We start from the raw sequence: 18955 nt of genomic DNA, 5'->3' as shown, positions 1-18955 counted from the left end.
GACTTGTGTTGTGTAGATCTTTGGCAGACATCAGGTACATCTGATGGACAGAATCCACTAGGTGTCTCCTCAAACTGGCATTCTTATCTCCTATATGTCATAACAAAATGGAAACATTCTTTTCAATATTATAAGTTTATTGTTTACATAGCTAGCACATCAGACTTTGCGCTGTGACCTTAAAATTCCTACATATACCAAATTGAATATATATTTAGTATCTTAAATTCAAACTGATTAAAATTACTGTAACGTTTTAAATTTTAAACTAATATATACTTAATTTGATGATGTGATGATGGCTGTTAAGTAAAAGATGTATGGCAAAACATGTTTGGTTGGTCCTCGTACTTATGTAACTTCTTGTGGAGCAGACTGGAAAAAAAATCAAAATGATCAATGAGTAAAATGTTAACATACAAACATTATCTACAAATACATGAAGCCATATTGCATACAATATTATTTTTTCATTTCCAATTTTTTTGTATTGAAATTTTTTCTTACGCAGGACAGATAAGGCAACACATCGTTTTGATATGCTAATGAAGGGATAATGAGTTATGACGTCATAATATACGCCCCGCCTCTGTATTACCATATATAGAATATATACCGAAAACAGCAGTTTAAGCATAAAATACGGCTGATTTAATACTTCATAAGCAAAATATAACTACGAATCACTCATGTGTGTTTTTATAAGTTTACAACAATCAGAATATACGAAGAATTTCCATAACGCATCTGTCGTATGGGTGTGAATCTGCGTCCCAAAAGCGCTCGTCAGACGATGTAAACACGTGTAGCTGGTATTCCCGATGATGGCGATCTTTTGATGATTTATCAGGTATGTAGATTAGATATACAGTGTATTTGTAATATACCAGATAGCTCAATAACTATTTTATTGTGATTTTATACTGTTGATGCATTTCTGATCGACTTAATGTGTTGTTTTGTTCAAAACATGAGGAGAGACTGCATTGTTTACATTTAGGCCTATACAATGTACATTGTACATGTAGCTTTATTGCCAGTCCGTTAAATTGTTGATCATTTTCACCAATCGACACGAATCAGTTCATAGTACCTGTACTGACAATATTTAGCTTTACACAGCTGTTGTTTTTATTTCAATTTGTAAGTAAACAATACAAAGACTGTGTGAAAACATCTGATTTGATTTTCTGAAAATCAGTACAGTGCAGGCTAAAAGATGCTGATTTCATTTTCTGGAAATTGATGAACAGCTGATCAATAACACCTTTCTACTGTGTTCAAAGTTCTTCCATGACAGTTCATTTATATTGTTTACACATTCATCCAGTTGATATATTAAGATGTTTATGCACATAAATTCTTAATTATTACTAGTTTGTTTTTAGAACTCAGTATATTACTACGTCCATAACACTGTTTGAAATCTTGAAATCACCTGGGTTCATACTTATGATGCTGTACTATTGGTAATAAAAAAAACCAAATAATAATAAACAAATGACTGCATGTCTCCATCTGATTTTCTCTAAATGAGGAATCTACATTCATGGTCATATATGGTATTGTTTGTGTAGAATGTGCATATAACACAATCCAAATCAAAAAGGGAAAATCAAAATTTCTTTTTTTTTGACCCTGTTTTTCATATCTGCATCCATATACACCCCTTTTTGCCAAAAATAAGCCTTTACAAGTCAAAGTTCATGGAATTTTCCTGCATCACTGACATTTAAATGCATTACACAGACATTTAAAATGAGTAACGTCCCTCTTATTCTCATAAAAACTAATGAAGCATCAGTGAGGAACGTTCCTCTTTACCTTAACTAAAATCTCTACATTTCATCTGAGGAACGTTCCTCTTTTCACTTCAACAGAAATTCTGACAATTCATCTGAGGAACGTTCCTCTTTTCACTTTAACAGAAATCTTCACAAAGAATCTGAGGAACGTTCCTCTTTTCACTTCAACAGAAATTCTGACAATTCATCTGAGGAACGTTCCTCTTTTCACTTCAACAGAAATCTTGACAAGTCATCTGAGGAACGTTCCTCTTTTCACTTCATTATAGAAACTGAAATCCTGACAAAGCATCTGAGGAACGTTCCTCACTTGAAATCTTTACACTGTATCTTAGGAACGTTTCTCATTTCACTTCATCTGAAAACTACATAAAGCATCTGAGGAATGTACAATCTTTCACAAGTTAATTGTTTACTTTTTACATGAAATCTGTATAAAGCATCCGAGGAACGTTCCTCTTTTTCCTTAAATTGAAATCTTTACAATGCATTCGAGGAAAGTTAATTCCTCATTTCATTTAACAAAATGTTTACTTCTCACCCGAGGACTTCAAAACATTTCCATTTTTAGTATTTTAATCATTACGCAAAATGTGACTAGCAACAATCCTTTTTGTTAAACTAATAAAAGACAAATTGAAACAACGATTTTGACAAACCAAAATTATACTAATTAATCATTCTTAAAGAGACTCGGAGTCTCAACTGACGTCATCGTAAGACGTTGACTTCGAGGTGGATAACATCGATTTTGAAGATCTAGAAGAGGCGAAATGATTAAAATACTTCTGAACATTTTTCTAAGGATTCACTTTTCTCAAAATAATTTTTATGATAAGTAAATTTTAAAAATATAAAAACGTTACATGATAACCTGAATATTTGAACATTTTACTCTGCATTTGTGTTTTACGACATTAAAACTATTTCCTTTATGTATTGTGCAATACCCTGTGCAGAGGGTGCAAAATTGTAAACCCGGGACTGACTTTAAGTTTATTGTTTTTATACCCCCCGCAAACAAAGTTTAGGGGGTAAATAAGAATCACCTTGTCCGTCCGTCTGACTATCCGTCTGTTCGTCTTCTGTGCAATTGGACTTAAAAAGTTTTGCTTAAATTGATTGTAAATAATTGATGTGCGATTGTCAACATTTTACTGGAAAATCCTGATTTTATTTTTAATATCTATCATGATGCAAATTGATATGATACATTGCGGTGATAATTATTGCAGGGATGATTTTCACTAAAACCCCTATTGCACATGTAGCTAATAAGCACAATTGAAATTTAGAAGACATGCTAACTATGTCACTTATTAAATAACTTGTTTAAGAAGTGTGCAAAATAACTTCTGATGATAGCGGATTTGCAGCTCATAATTTAACAATTTTAAATATAAAATCAAAAACTTTGTGTCAAGCTGCTGAAACAACAATATGATGTTGGTTAAGTAATATAAGGACTGATGAAAAAGGGTGCACACACACACAAACAGTAAACTTGAGGTCCCAACTCTAAGCACATTATGAGCACTCAGTTGGAGCGCAGTCATTTGTTAGTAAAATATTTTGTAGGAATGCAGTTACACGCTGCAGGAGCTGAGTAGAAATCCCTTGGTCAACTGTCACATTTTCACCTTGTAAAAATTTAAAATACAACTGCATGTACAATGTTTTTGAATTTCCCCGCAAACCCACAGCAATTTCAGAAATATAACAGTATCGTGAAACTCTGGGGGAATGCAGTACCTAAGCTTTGAGAAAACAATCAGGTTACCAGAAATTTGCAATTGTCAAATTCTTTGAGCTGGATGATAGTAACAAACATGATTAGGATATAAAATTTGAATTACAGTTCTCATATGAAATGCAATCATTATATTAATATACATGTAAATTATATCTTACACTAGCTAACAATTACCCCCTCCCCCTTCCTAATAAAATCACAACATACACGAGCTATAATTCAATAGTGTACTCGTAGTTTTGATAAATCTACAAATCTACCTCAGGTATTAAGTAGGATATTTTAGGTAAAAAAAAAAAACAACTCACTTTTTGGCTTTCTTGGAGTATCTCATGTTTATCAACTAGAAAATATCTAATATCAAAATACTCCAGTATATTCTGTAAATAACTTCTCAGCATGCATGGTCAATAGAAATGTCATGACCTAAAGCCCATATTACTCTGCTTCATTTGGTTTGCTAATGTCACCGCCGGCCATTTCAAGCTGAGTAACAACTTGTTGTTACATGCACATGCTAAGGTCCTCTATCAGATGTCAATCACTAACTGGATGCTGATAAGATGTTCGGGGTGTGCTAATAATAGTAACTGTGTGAAATTTGAGAGCTTTCAACAGCAGATCACTGCTTTAGGAACAGATGCAAAATGTGGTCGCAAATTTAATTTAAGATCAACGCTGCATGTGTACGTTATGAAGCAGAACAGAAATATTGTTTGGAAATTGCAGTTGCAAACTTTGCAGGATGCAGGCATCAAGGTAATAAATACTTTTATCATATCCAAACGTTTAAAATACATAACTGAGTTTCTTTTGCTCTTCTGCTAATTTACTACAATCAAGATAATTGCAAATCTAAAGCATTTAAATTAAATTGATACAAAATTCTTGATTATCTGATATTTAAAAAAATTATTGTAATCATCAAATTTTGAAATGATGTGCAAAATTAAAATATAATCATAATACAATGTAATGTTATAGGTAATGATGATTGGCAGTGACAAAATATTTTGCCTTGTGGATTTTGATTTGAAATCACTGCATCTGAATTGTTTGCTGGTCTAGAGGATGGGGAGCATTAATTTGGACAGAGCTTGATCGGGATGGAAGATGCTTGAAGATTAAGGTTTGTTATTCTTAATTTAAAATTAATCTCACACTATAGCTGTCCTTCTGGGACTACTCCCACAAGGCTCTTTTGAAACAGCGTAATCTGCTAGCCACTTCTCATTTTACAGGTTATCAATTTCCCCTACAAATGCTTATCAACGCCATTGCTAGGAAAATGGCCCTCTTGGGACAAATGAATTCAGTAACACTATAAACTCCATGATGTGAGTTTTAGATCTTACAAATCAGACTTTGTAAATAGGAAAATCATAAACAGATATTAGGTCATATGGAATAGGAACATGCTCTATTTAAGAAAAAGTTAAATATTAAATATATGATTAATCTGCCGAAATGAATTAATCACACAATTGTAACCTGTACAAATGTGAAAGGATTAATCTAATGAGTGCACAGGGGCCCATTTCACAAAGCAAACTTAAGACTAAGTTATATCTTAGGAAAGAACTTTTTCCTAAGTTCATTACTTATCCTTTTCACTATTCCAGTCGTATATTATGAATTTTAACTTTAAGACAGATAAATTGATGTTTTAGGAACAAACTTAACATGGTGACTGTTTATGAATTATATGCACATTTTAGTTGAACAAAAATACTAGATAAAGGGTATGATTAAGACTTTTTCACTTTACTTCTAATTTATTTAAACATGTTTTATTGAATAAATTTAATAGGACTGAACAACAGGCATAGCTAGCCTATGTATGTCCTCTCCTTGTAATATATCCACTTTACTTCTTAACTGAATACATTAGAACTATCAAATTATACATATATTTCTTCAATTAATTTCTTTGGTGTAGACTTTTAATTTTACAATTTTTTTTAGATTATCTGGTTGCACGCGCAGATGAATAGCGGATGTATAGTTATAGCTAGTGCACTGATGATATTTAAGTTATTCATGCGTGAGAATTACTGATATCTTTAAAAGGAATAAATACTCAATCAAAGAATGACTGGATGATTTGTCCTATCCCTCCACGAAATAAGCTTTTCTTTTAGGGGAGAAATGTTAGGTCTTTTCTTCATCTTATTTTTTTTTGTCGGGGGAGTGGGGAAGGGGGGTAGGGGTAGGAGTTACCACAAATTAAGTGATTTGGGAATATTGAGTCTAAATCATCCATGGGAATGTTGTTTCATTCAGAAATTTTTGCCTTTTATCCTCACTTCTTCCATCAGCCAAGATGCATTTATTTGTAGTGTTTTCTTTAAAAAAAAAAAACCACCCTATTTTTAAATCAACCCTTTCAAGCAGGCACGTAGCATCAGGATGTAGGGGGACCCCCCCCCCCCCCTTAACTTTTTCTCACAGCAAACAATTTTCTTAAATTTACATATCAAAAAGTGAATAAAATGCATGGAGTTCCCCCCCCCCTCCCATTTTTTGGGAGCATGTAAAAAATTGAAGAGAATTTTGATGATACAAACATAAAGTCCTTAGTATAACAAGCCAGAATTTATGATGAGCAAATATTCTGAATAATTTATGCTGCCTTCTAAATTTCAAACAAAAATAAGTTTGACCAAGCTCATCAAGCTTATTTACTGAATTCTAGTATTCCCTTGCTGCAATATTAAATTGATAGGATGAACAGAATCTGAATTATACAGCTTTCTTGTTTGACGTGGTTAATAATTCCTGCTTAATTTAAGTGATACAAATTCCAACTGCTCAGCTGTCTGGCTTAAAACAAATAATTTAGAGCTGTGAACCATTCTCATACTCACAAGAATGAACGGCCCGATAACAATAGCTTTGGGATTTGATGTGAAGTGTTAAGATCTGTCGCCATCCAAAAAAAATAATGCAGTAATACCAATGTGTTTTAAGATTAGAGCAGAAATTCAAGAGTATATTGATGTTTGGTAGATTCAAATCAAATTCATGCTTAATTATCCTACTTGGATTCTGTAAATGTTTAAACGTATTTAGGTATATAGGTATATATATCTGAAGAGAAATATTTGTTGTACAAATAAATAAATCTCTCTCTCTCTCCCTCTCTCTCTCTCTCGTGCTACATCTCTCTAATTTCTCTCTCTCTTTCAAGTTAAGCAGGGAAAAACTTATGTGACCTTTAATATACTGGGTATTTCTTCTTAAAGAATGTCAATACCTAAATGTATGTTTGAGAATTTGTGCGTTATGAACAAAAATAAGCATTACAACCAGATCTTCATTATGAAATGAAATAACAGGAAGTTATTTAGCAATGATGAGTTTTAATGCAAATATGTATTATACATAGATTCTATAGAAGATCTGGACATCCCCCCTGGGAGGAAATCAATGAGGCCACAGAAAAGTTCAAAAGCCATCCAGCCAGTCACACAGTATGAAAAGAAGATAAACAGAACAGAAGATAAACCTTGATTCATGTCAACCATGTATCAAAGACTGAATTAAGTGAAAGTGCTTTCTGGAAAATGCAGCTCTACTTGGGAACTCCATCCTGAATTTGATGGATGCGAGCTTTATGTTTTTAGTAATTATAAAATCTTATGCACTGAGACAATATATACACATCTAATCCAATTACAAAGTAAACTTGATATTTAATATAAAAAGAAATATTAAATTGGTATTCTTAATTACATGCCTATGTATTTTTATTGAAAACAATTAGTTATAGTAACAAATATGTAAAAAAAAAAAAAAAAAAAAAAAAAAAAAAGCTGTTCTTTAGAATTGTAACCCAAAAATGCCGGGATATAAAATATTAAAAATTCAAACTCTTTTTTACTTTATATCAAGTAATCAACTTAAATTTTTTTAGCTGATCATCATCGGGACTGAGCGATAGTCAAGTACTCAAGTACTTGTTAACATCCTTAATATTTACGTAAAGTATAACATGTTTAAATGCTTATTTAATTTAGGATTACCGGTATTTTGCTTATTGCTGTTTTTACTTTCAAATGAAGGAAATTTGAACATTCTTCAGGTACCAAGTAAAGGTTTCAGTTAAAGAGAAAAGAGGAACGTTCCTCAAGATTCCTCGTGAAGATTTCAGTTGTAGTGAAAAGAGGAACGTTCTTCAGATGACTTGTCAAGATTTCAGTTGTAGTGAAAAGAGGAACGTTCCTCAGATGACTTGTGAAGATTTCTGTTAAAGTGAAAAGAGGAACGTTCCTCAGATTCTTTGTCAAGATTTCTGTTGAAGTGAAAAGAGGAACGTTCCGCAGATGAAATGTAGAGATTTTAGTTTAGGTAGGAGGAACGTTCCTCTGATGCTTCATAAGTTTTTAAAAGAATAAGAGGAACGTTACTCATTTTAAATGTCTGTGTAATGCATTTAAATGTCAATGATTCAGGAAAATTCCATGAATTTTGACTTGTAAAGGCTTATTTTTGGCAAAAAGGGGTGTATATGGATGCAGATATGAAAAACAGGGTCAAAAAAAAAAGGAATTTTGATTTTCCCTTTTTGATTTGGATTGTGTTATATGTAACTTTCAAATAAAATTTGAAGTGTTGGTCATTTTACCCATCCATGCATAATATATTATGTAGACCTTTCACAAAAATGTTCAAATTACTGTTGACATATCCTTATATGCATGTAAATTAAATTGTATGACTTCTCATAATTATATTTTGTTATTTGCAGAGTAATTTGAAAAGTGTCACACTGATTTGAAAAAAAAAGGCTGGAAGAAAATGTAAGTAAATAACATACATGTATAAGTTCAATAATTTATCATTGAAATAATGACCAATCTGATTATTCTATGAGACAATTCAATTAGAAAAAGTATTTTCAAGTACGAATGGTTTCATTTAATGTTTTAAAATGATTGATATAAACCTATGTTATTTATAAATCTACAATTTTGAATATTGCTCATCAACAAATCAACAATACATGGTATTTTTTAATTCACACTGACTGCACCAGCATTATATAATATCAATCAATCAAATCAGTTGTGTGTGTGTGTGTGAGAGAGAGAGAGAGAGAGAGAGAGAGAGAGAGAGAGAGAGGTGTGCATTTTTAAGGTCAGGCCGGGTAAAATAAAGGGGTGCAATTAAACTAATATCATGCACATATCAGGGGTGAGGATGCGAATAATTTCAAATCGATCAAACTGAAAAGCTGTATTTGAATTTGTGCAAAATTAAATGCACATCTAAACATAATGAAATGTTTATTAAGATAAATAAATTCCATTGAATATCAAATTGTAGAAAATCCTTCATTTCAGTCTTTCAGCCATTTTGATAACAAGTTAAACTTACTGAAATATATATAATTTTCATTTTAGCTGGTACCTGCTTTGTCTTGAGATTTACAATGATGTTCTTATTCACCCCTGCGAATGTGTTCGGAATGTTTTCTTTATCGTTGCTATGTAAGTAATAAATCCAGAGGTGCTCGAATGAAAGTTCACGAGACTTCACCAATATTTGTTCACTTCCTGTGAAATTTCGAGCGGAAGTATAAGTGTTCGGATAATATTCTCAAAATACGTAAGTACTGGTCGTTTTTCATATCATATCCTACTGTGATTTATGTTAAAACGGGAAAAAATTTCAAGATGTATGTCTTATTTTACCATCTAGCAGTTATTTATTTAAACGATAATATTCAGAACAGAGTTATCGTTCGTGTGCAAACACGTGTAGAGTGGTTGAAAATATAACCATTGGGTTGCTTAATAAATTCATAGCCATGTTTGATGCTTGTGGTGTGCAATACCATGTTTTAAAAAAAATAATGGGTGTCTGTTTTGCATTAAAACTTAGTATATCGAGCCATTTTCAAGGTACATTCTGCATAAAATGGTATAGTCTGTTTCACTATTGATGTTATTACTAGGTCAGGCGCGGATCGAAAATTAATCCTCAGGAGGGATCTCTTTTAAGCATGTTAGTTGTTGCAACAGCAGACAAAAACTAATTTTTGTATAGTCATATTTATTTCTCGAACACATTTTATTCACCAATTAATGAAGATAAAGTTTAAAATCAATAAACCTCTAGATTTTATATTTGACTACTATACTAAGAACCTAGATATATGAACTGTGAAATAGACTTTATACACGAGGTACGATTTTTACTGCGAAACTGAAAGGGTCAAATAAAACCACGTGGTCTAAAATTTGAATGACAATAACATTCGCAGGGGTGTTATTGGTGATCATTTACTCGCACCCTTATCCTGGTGTCATATACAAGATGAAATGATGGAAAGAAAAACCTGAACTTTAGAAACAGGAAGACTGTGTTTTTGAAGAGAGAAGAGGACCAAAACTAAGGAGTCATACAATAAACACATTGACATCATAAAAAGAAATTGCAATTTTGAGTTTGCATGCATATGTCAGGTTTAAATGTTGTCACAGAATTTTTTTTCAGAAAGTCCCTTTTAATATCTTCTTGAATTAATAAAACAAATGAACCAAATATAATTGTTTATATATATATAATTTTGTTTGAGAAGTGGAAAGGGGATGGTATGTAAATGGGCGGGAGAGAGAGTATCTCACATAGGAGAATTCAGACTTATTTAAATTCAATATATTGATGTGAACCCAAAATGGCTTTTGAACGCCTTGTTGTAGGATTTACACACTCTCTTTCCTTTCTCGGTAATGAGAAATGAGCGTTTAGAATTTATTTTGTGAATGAATAGATATGCTAACCCTCCCCCTCTCCTTAATCTTAATCATTCTGCATGTGTTGAATAAAAATAAAAGTCAATTTTAATGAGTGTTTAAATTACAAGTGAAACATGTGTAATACAAAGGTGAATACTGTTGATTGCTTATGGGGGATGGGAAAAGGCCTCATACATGGGCAGATCTACATGTATAGTCCCCGTGGCAAATTCTAATTTAATTCACAATTTACATAGTAAAACACCATGGTACCTGGCCCCTGGCAAACAGAATAAAGTTACCCCTTTGAACCCCCTCCCCAGAATAACAGACCCAAGCAGTGCTATAGAATATGCAGTCATTGGGCAAAGGCTGCACATAAATAATGAAAAAAATACTCCATATCTTATTTTTTAATATATATTATGAGAACAATTTAGTTATATAGTTTATTAATATCAGGGGCTTCATTTGTTTCTGTTGACATCTGATCCCTCAAATAATTGTGTACAATTAGCTCTTATATATTTTTCTCCCATTACTAACAAAATATTAAGAAACCAATAACTCCACCAATGCGGTTAACCAAGAGAACTGATACACAACGGTTTTTTGTTTACATCCATGATACAACAGAGGAAATGCGGACGATTCATCGTAACCATCTTTTCTCTTTTGAAATAAATAAAACAGAAGCACTATGTTTAAATAACCATTTACATAATGTACTGTTGAAACATATCCTAAAATTAATTCGGATTATGTGAGAAAATGACATCGCGCCTATATCAAAAGAGTTATCGCTCAAAGAGTTACCTCCCCTTTTGGGATCACTTGTGCGTTTGAAATGTGTATTGATTTGAGAGGACTTCTAGATTGAGAAATTAAATCCAAAAGTTCAAGTGCAAGACGGCTATAGATATTATCAAACTTGGTATGATTTTCTTCCCTTTTACGAGTTCTTTATAAAAACTGATGCTCATTTGTTGAGAGATGAAGGTTTACATTGTAATTGCAATGAAGATATACAAAAATGCACTATTTTAGGAACAAGTAGCCAGTTTTTAAAGAAATTTTCATAACTAGTAAACTTTACAACTGAATGAGCATTGATTTCTATGATGTATGGATAATTTTGAATATGTTGCCATATTACTTACTCTTAAATTTCTTTGCCTTACCCTTGAACTTTTTGTCTCATTTTAGCATTGACGATTTTTGTCTAAAAGACGCCCACGTGACCCTAAAAAGTCACGTGACCGACAAATTTAGACATGGTCAAGTAAAGGAGACCCATATCTTTACAATAACACCCAAAATAGTTTAGAACTATTCATTATGCAGAAATGAATAGACAAAAGCAAAAAGACCTCCTTTTACTGCTGTTTAAAAGCAAAATGTTGCCTTAACTGTCCTGCGTAAACAGTATTCTATTCAAGCAAATAAAACATGGGAGGACAAATAGTGTTAGCAGGTACATGTAAGTTAATATAACATAAAATAGATTACATTATTACATCCATGCTGTATCCTCTCCACCACAGAAAACTAAATCAGAAAAATACCTATATCTAATACATGCATCTTGTACAAATCATGTATATTTACAAGTACATCGAACAAGTAAAATTCACTCAATTTCTTATCATAATGGAAATTAATCCGAGATTCCTCTGACTCTAACCCCCGCTTTTATATTGTGACTTGCGCAAGTCACAATATAAAAGCGGGGGTTAGAGTCAGAGGAATCTTGGATTAAATGGAAATTTGTTGTAATTCATAGCTCTGTAGAAACTGACAAAACTATAATCTAACATCCCATTTATCGATTTATCGAAACCTTCATCAACCTAAATCTATGAAATTGTTAAAAGAAAGATGTAAATATAAACAATAAAATGCAATATTTGATGTTTCATGCAGGTCATAAAGGTAGCAATCATTGCAGAATTTTGTTTACAAAACCTGTATTAGCAGGTTAGGTATTTTTTCTGCAATGTTGCCACCTTTATATCCCCCAAAAGTCACCAAATAAAGCATTTTATTGTTTAGATAATCACTTTTCTATCATACTTGGGTTTGCTGGAGTAAAGCCTGGTCATTAAATGGGATCCAGTACTAGTGTAATTTCTCTCTCTCTCTCTCTCTCTCTCTCTCTCTCTCTCTCTCTCTCTCTCTCTCTCTGTTTTATATTCTTGCATACACCTGTATATCTACATTACCTGGTACATGTAGATATTGATTACTTACCTGTCATACTTTGGTTTACTGGAGTAGAGTCTGGTCACTGAGTGAGATCCAGTCTCCTCTTGTCCGGTCCCACTCTCCTTGTGTTCTACTATAAACATAAAAAACATACATAAGGAAAATATGTTTTGTGCACTAACCCTGGTTGATCTATTCATGTATTGAAGTTTCTAAATCAAGCAGAACTAAGATAAGAGATTATGCAAACAATAACAATCCTTCAGAATTAATGAATAAAAGGGGTACAAGATCTGTGAGAACATCAAAAATCTTGAATCACCAATTGTATCAACATGATTTTTATTTAGCAATAGCTTTCTGCACAGTTTGTCAGAATTTTAAATAATTTTCTTTTCTTTTTTCTCCTTCCTACATAGAAAGATAGCAAGTAATGTATGAATACATGTATTATACCTACAAGACCCCACATATTTCAACTCAGAATGACCAAGTTTAAAACACGCATACAATGTAAACAGTATATTCATGTGAATGGTACATGTACATGCATAAATCAGAGCTAAAAAACAATTTTATTCAGTTTGGAAATTACTGAAATTAAAAATATTATAGCATTGAATCATGATTTTTTGAAGTATACACTCTCATAACTGCAGCGGTGTGTGCATACAAATTAAGTAACGCGCGTTAGGGCGTTATGAAAATTTGTATGCACACACCGCTGCAGTTATGAGAGTGTATACTTCAAAAAATCATGATTTAATGCTTATATTTACATTTTTTAACTTCTTGCCTTGTCTGCAAATGTGATCCATACCTTAAAATTCCTATCTTATCCTAAGGGTAAGTTGATATTAATGGAAGAGCCACAGTAACAGCCACAAGCGAGAACTTTGATTTTCGCTTGTGACATTGCAGTTTACAGCGTTCAACGTTTGTGACGTCATAAAAAAACTCGTCAATTTGACTTTTGACGATGAACAGTGAATTCAACGTAATTTTCAATCACACAGCCAACTCAAGATGATTAAAACCAAGGTTTTTAATGCTATTTTTTAAAAATTTCTGACTACGAGCCTACGACAAGTCGAACAAGACGATAAGTCGGGTGCTCTGCTTCAGAGGAAAAAAATACCGACTAATCGTCGGAAAAATACGGTACTTGTTGCATTTAGAGGCTTTGAAGATCACAGAATGTAAATATTTTTTTTTTAGATTCCTTATTTAACACGATTACTTAATTCTGAAATTCAACCTTTCTGTATCAAATCAAGAGAATATTAAATCAAGAACCTCAAATGTTATCATAGTTTCATTTAATTAGTTCACTCTGCATGAAAAAAAACAAGATTTTAAAATTTGCAAGATATGGTTCTCGCGATTTTATCTGGATATTAATTTGACGCATTTAATTACATTGTAGGTATCTCAAGCATTCAAAATTTTTTGCCTTCATTTTCCTCTTTACAAACTCTAGATATTGCATGAATTAGGTGATTGACAATAGTACCTCTAAGGGCGGGGATGGGCGGGTCTGTCTCCCCCTCGTCATCTGACTCCAGGGCCTCTCCCGATATTGACACTGCATTCACTAGGTTCTGGTCCGATTGTCTTACATCAGGAACCTAATGATTACAGAGAATTTATTTTACATCTTAATGTTAACTATATATCTTAGGAATGATCAAAGCTGGGACATTGGTTCAAATGAAATAGTCAGATTCTTACAGCTTTAAGATTTTTGTTTTATTGTATTCTTATAAAAATTATTTATCAAATCTTTGATATGAAAAGTAATCTAGGTTAACAGAAGCAAAGACAGTTTGAGGAATTTAATTTTACCTTTGATCTTTTGAGGAAGGACTTGAGGTCTATCATTGATTTTAAAACACCTTTAAACTACTTAAATATATCTATTCAAATTCAAGAATGTACTTTCTTTATCACTGAAAAAGGTTCTCTATCAATCACTACCCCCCCCCCTCCCTTCTAAATAGTCTATGAGGAAGACCTCACCTCCAATTTAACCCCCTTTGACCTTGCAGATATATAACATCCATCCAACTCCCACACAAGAACTCAATACTTTTTCATGGGAAATTACACACAAAGGAAAATGCTCTAATGGCTTTCAAAAGTATGCTTCATAATGATCATGAATTATTAATAGCAGCAGGGACGTATATACATGAATACGATCCTTGATAGTAGTTAAATTATTGGTGGGTTTTTTTTTAGGTATATATGCAGATTTCGTGGGTATTTTTATACAGCGGTCTTATTGCAGTCTGTTATCAAAAAAATCTTATATTTGAATTTAAAGGGAAAATATCAAGCCGAATAAACAACACTGGACGATTAATTTTTTCAACGAATCTTGCTGAGATTATTTTCAACACGTTATGGATAGGTAAATATTGTAGGTCACCTCGTCGACTTCCTCCTCTTCGTCTGATTCTGACGCCTCTCCATCCACCACTGTTCTGATCGCTGGCTCCATCAAAGATCTACAAAGTTAGTCATGAAACTGTGGGCCCACCTCCATTAAATTGAAATCGAAAGTAGAAATAAAGCAACTGAAACCAATCCGGAAAGACAAACGAATATCCGGATTTCTGCAATAATCCTCGACACCCAGTGATCACTTGAGGAGGGGGAGGGGGAACGCATAAGTCTTGTTCTATAGTCTGTCCCAAGTTATTGCTTCCATCGCTTTTTGATGATTTTTAATAAAATTACACATACCTGTGAAAGAAATACAGTTGAAATCGTTAAAAGGGATATATCCAAGATATCTTCATTGAACAATTATCCCTTTCCACTCAGAAAAACTCACAGGAACGAAAACAGATTCCTAACGGAGATTTATAATGGGGAATGTTTACATCTTTTCTCCATTCGGAATACACTCGGAATACATCGCACAATTTTTTAACGTTATCATCCGGGCTTATTAATGGCTGTTGCAATGCAAAATCTCCGTAGACTTTCAATTTCGGGATGTGTATTGAAACCTGAAGCGGTAGAGGGGGCTATTCAAAACAGATAATCTGGACATTTTTTATATTAGTGGATGAACTTAGTTTGAGCACAAAGGTATTTACTATTTAATATTGAAATATCATGCAAAAAGTGGTGGAAGCAAAAACTCGGGACAGAGTATAATATCAAAACAATCGGATGCAATTTTAGTGTAGAATTTCATTTTAAAGCAATATTTAAAACAGCTAGATATTTTCTTAACCTGATCGGGGGGCGGGGGGGGGGGGGGGGGTGGAGGAGGAGTCGGAGTCCGGAATCCCACGGAAATTTCGGACTTGTTAAAACAAATGCACCATAAGTTACCAAATACATGTATAGGCCTTAATGGACCCTCTGTAGGAAACGGAATTCGCTCTTGAAACTTAATTCTCTGGGGAAAAAATGTGAATCCGCGCACGATATTAAATCAAATATTCTATGTATAATATTATTTCTCATGAACTCATTACTATTGGACTTGCCCATCGTATTTCAAGAACTGGAAAAAGTAAAAATATCAATCATAAATTATACTCCAGCGTATTTCCAATCAAGAAACTCTCTAAACTTTCTAAAAATGTGATGTGTTTTCAACAGAAAGATTTGAAACTTCTTTCACTGTTGTAACAGTTACAGAAAGTTTTGACATTATCGTTTTTGTCTATTTTGTGGTTTTTTTTATATATATAACCTATATGGAAAAGGGGGAGGGGTCTGAAAAGAAATCGAAAGAAAATATTGCTTGTTTTGAACGTTTTTTGAACAATGCTACTAAACAAAAAATATTGTAAAAAAGATAATCAATGAGATATTAATAAATTATAATTCTTATTACGTTTTGTGCAAGTTGAGACACTTTCAGCTTAGCAAATGTACTGTTTGTGATATGACAAACAGACAGATGTGTCATATGTGCACTTCTACAGTGCATATACCTGTAAACAGTTTAATTGTGAAATACGACTGAACACTTTTTTCTTTGAATAGAGAGGAGGCTTAAAATATATAGCCAAAAAGAAATTTTGCACCAAGAGGGGAGAACGGGTCCCCTTATATCCGCCACTGCATTTTATCACGTGATAATCTCACGGACAGGCAGATCGCGTCACACCGCCATAGCGACCAGACCAGGAAGTAAAATACCTGAGTCGCCATGTTGAAGAGTAAAGGTATGTAGTCTGTTTTTAAACAAACAACCGGTGTATAATGAGTAACATATAGCAATTGTTTGTAGATTTTATCGGGAGAAAATTCTGATTTATATCTTAACGCTAAATGAAGTAAAAATGAGCAAAGAATTTTAATTATTTAAAGGTCATAATAAAGAACGCAAACTTGTTTACTTCCTTTATGTCTCAAAAAGGTTCACCCGTAGGTTTATTTTCTTCACAATAATTAGGTTGATAGGTTCATATTGAAAACATTTTTTTATTTAACCTGATGAATTATTATTTTTCTTCAGAATTTTCTAAACAAATCTATCAAGGTGTCTGACCATGTACCCCCGTACTTGGGCCCAGGATGTGTTACGGTGTCATCTCTGTGAGACCCCGGGCCCTCCTATGTACTGTGACATTTGTCTCATTCATCTATGTGTAGTCTGCGTGGGAAAACACCTCTTAGATGAATCCAGAGAACACAAAGTGGTAACATTCAACAAGAGGGGATTCTCGCCTGAATGTTCAAAACATTCCAAAAAATTATGTGAACTTTATTGCGAACAATGTAACATTCCTATTTGTGTGCAGTGTGTCTCCTCAGGTGAACATATAGGACACAAACAAGTTGAAATTTTAAAAACCCTTCAAAGCAAGAAAGATTCACTACAGAGAGATTTAGATGAATTAGAGAAATTGATTTATCCTAAATACCAAGAGATTGTATCTAATATCCCAGTTCAGAAAGCTGATCTGCATCAAAACTCCAAGAAATTAACAACAGCTCTAGGCAAACATGGAGAAGAATTGCGTAGAGAAATAGACATTGCCATCCAAAAACTGAAATCTGACGTGGATGAAATGGAATCCAAACACCTGGTAGTCCTTGATAAGCAGGAAAATGAAATCAAACGCAGTATTTCTGAAATTGAACAGAGCATTGCTGATCTGAAGAAATCACTCAACTCAAATGATGTCAGCCTTGTCTCTTCTTATAAATCCAGGGTTGCTGAATTCAGAATTTTGCCCCCTAAACTAACAGTTTCTTTACCAAGATTCATCCCTCAGAAGATTAACAAAGAACAGATTTATCGGCAGATTGGTTCTCTCTCAGCGTTATCTATTAAAACAGAAGAACATGGCTACACATTGGATTTTTCCGGTGCTGAGTCCTCTCCCCCGGACAGACCGCTCATTGATGTACCACGGATCATCACAGAAATAAACACCGAGTATGGAGAGTCTAATAGATTACGCTGTGTGTCCTGTCTGAGTGATGATGAAGTTTGGACGTATGGTGATGACAACATGGTGAGACTCTACAACCTCCACAGTAAACTAGTGAAGTCAATCCAAACCAAGTCAGGGGAGATACCAGGGGACATAGCAGTGACACAGAGTGGTGAACTAGTTTATACTGATTACAATGATAGAACTGTGAACGTAGTGAAGAATACACAGATACAGACAGTGATCAGACTACAGGGGTGGAGACCTCTCTATGTCTGTAGTACCTCCTCTGGTGACCTCCTGGTTGTCATGGTCAGTGATAATGAGAAACAAGCAAAAGTTGTGCGTTATTCTGGCTCCACAGAGAAACAAACGATTCAATACAATGACAAAGGACAACCTTTCTATTCACCTGAAGTTGACCCTAAATACATCGGTGAGAACAAGAATCTAGATATCTGTGTCGCTGACTACAGAGCCCGTGCAGTAGTGGTGGTCAATCAGGCAGGGAAACTCCGGTTTACATACACTGGTCCTCCCTCTACTACCAAGGAACCATTTAATCCAATCGTGATCACTACAGATAGCCAGGGTCGGATCCTGACAGCAGACCTTAACAACCACCATATCCACATCCTTGATAAGGACGGACGTTTCCTCCGCTACATTGACAACTGTCATTTACAGATTCTATGGGGTTTATGTGTGGATACCAAAGACAATGTCTTTGTGGCTGAATGTACAGCAGCTAAAGTGAAGAAAATCCAATATTACATGTAAACAAACTGTGATCATTTTAGTACATGTCTACAAAGACAATATATCACTTCTAAATGTAAATAAATTTGTCAAGTAAAAATGTTGTACAATAAATCAAGAAACTTCTGTTAATTTTATCAAATGTTACCAAACTGTGTTTGTTATTTACAGTGTTTTATTGTTTTATCATACTGTAGTGACTCTGAAGGATAGAATTAAGGGTTGTGTTTTATTCATGTATGCATACTTAATATCTATATACATGTACATGTATTTAAC

The 18955-nt window shown here is 33.5% G+C and overlaps 2 protein-coding genes and 3 long non-coding RNA genes across 6 annotated transcripts in view; 3 read left to right on the top strand and 2 right to left on the bottom strand.

Moving 5' to 3' along the window:
* The window catches only part of LOC105328374 (biogenesis of lysosome-related organelles complex 1 subunit 3), a 72547-nt gene that overhangs the window by 1204 nt on the left and 52388 nt on the right, over positions 1-18955 (bottom strand). The gene's annotated exons all lie outside the window — the stretch shown is intronic.
* Positions 334-15044, bottom strand: LOC136271140 (uncharacterized). Its single transcript, XR_010708988.1, has 3 exons — positions 14938-15044; positions 12552-12639; positions 334-375 (listed from the first exon to the last, which is right to left on the bottom strand). It is a non-coding gene; the product is annotated as an uncharacterized lncRNA (long non-coding RNA).
* Positions 394-9839, top strand: LOC109619778 (uncharacterized). Its single transcript, XR_010708987.1, has 3 exons — positions 394-850; positions 8309-8360; positions 8964-9839. It is a non-coding gene; the product is annotated as an uncharacterized lncRNA (long non-coding RNA).
* On the top strand, positions 3565-7209 carry LOC117692310 (uncharacterized). The gene is made up of 3 exons (XR_010708986.1): positions 3565-4317; positions 4543-4687; positions 6947-7209. It is a non-coding gene; the product is annotated as an uncharacterized lncRNA (long non-coding RNA).
* On the top strand, positions 16484-18884 carry LOC109617194 (tripartite motif-containing protein 2). Its single transcript, XM_020062577.3, has 2 exons — positions 16484-16699; positions 16993-18884. The coding sequence occupies exon 2, from the start codon at positions 17027-17029 to the stop codon at positions 18695-18697; it is 1671 nt and encodes a 556-aa protein (XP_019918136.3). The 5' UTR covers positions 16484-16699; positions 16993-17026; the 3' UTR covers positions 18698-18884.

The sequence above is a fragment of the Magallana gigas genome, chromosome 9 (assembly GCF_963853765.1).
Source record: "Magallana gigas chromosome 9, xbMagGiga1.1, whole genome shotgun sequence".
Taxonomy (NCBI): Eukaryota; Metazoa; Mollusca; class Bivalvia; order Ostreida; family Ostreidae; genus Magallana; species Magallana gigas.
Note: the sequence above shows the minus strand (reverse complement) of the source record. Positions and strands in the feature narration are given on the sequence as shown.

Excerpts from the sequence above, each read along its gene's own strand:
- LOC109617194 (XM_020062577.3), top strand. The coding sequence starts at position 17,027 with ATGTACCCCCGTACTTGGGCCCAGGATGTGTTACGGTGTCATCTCTGT.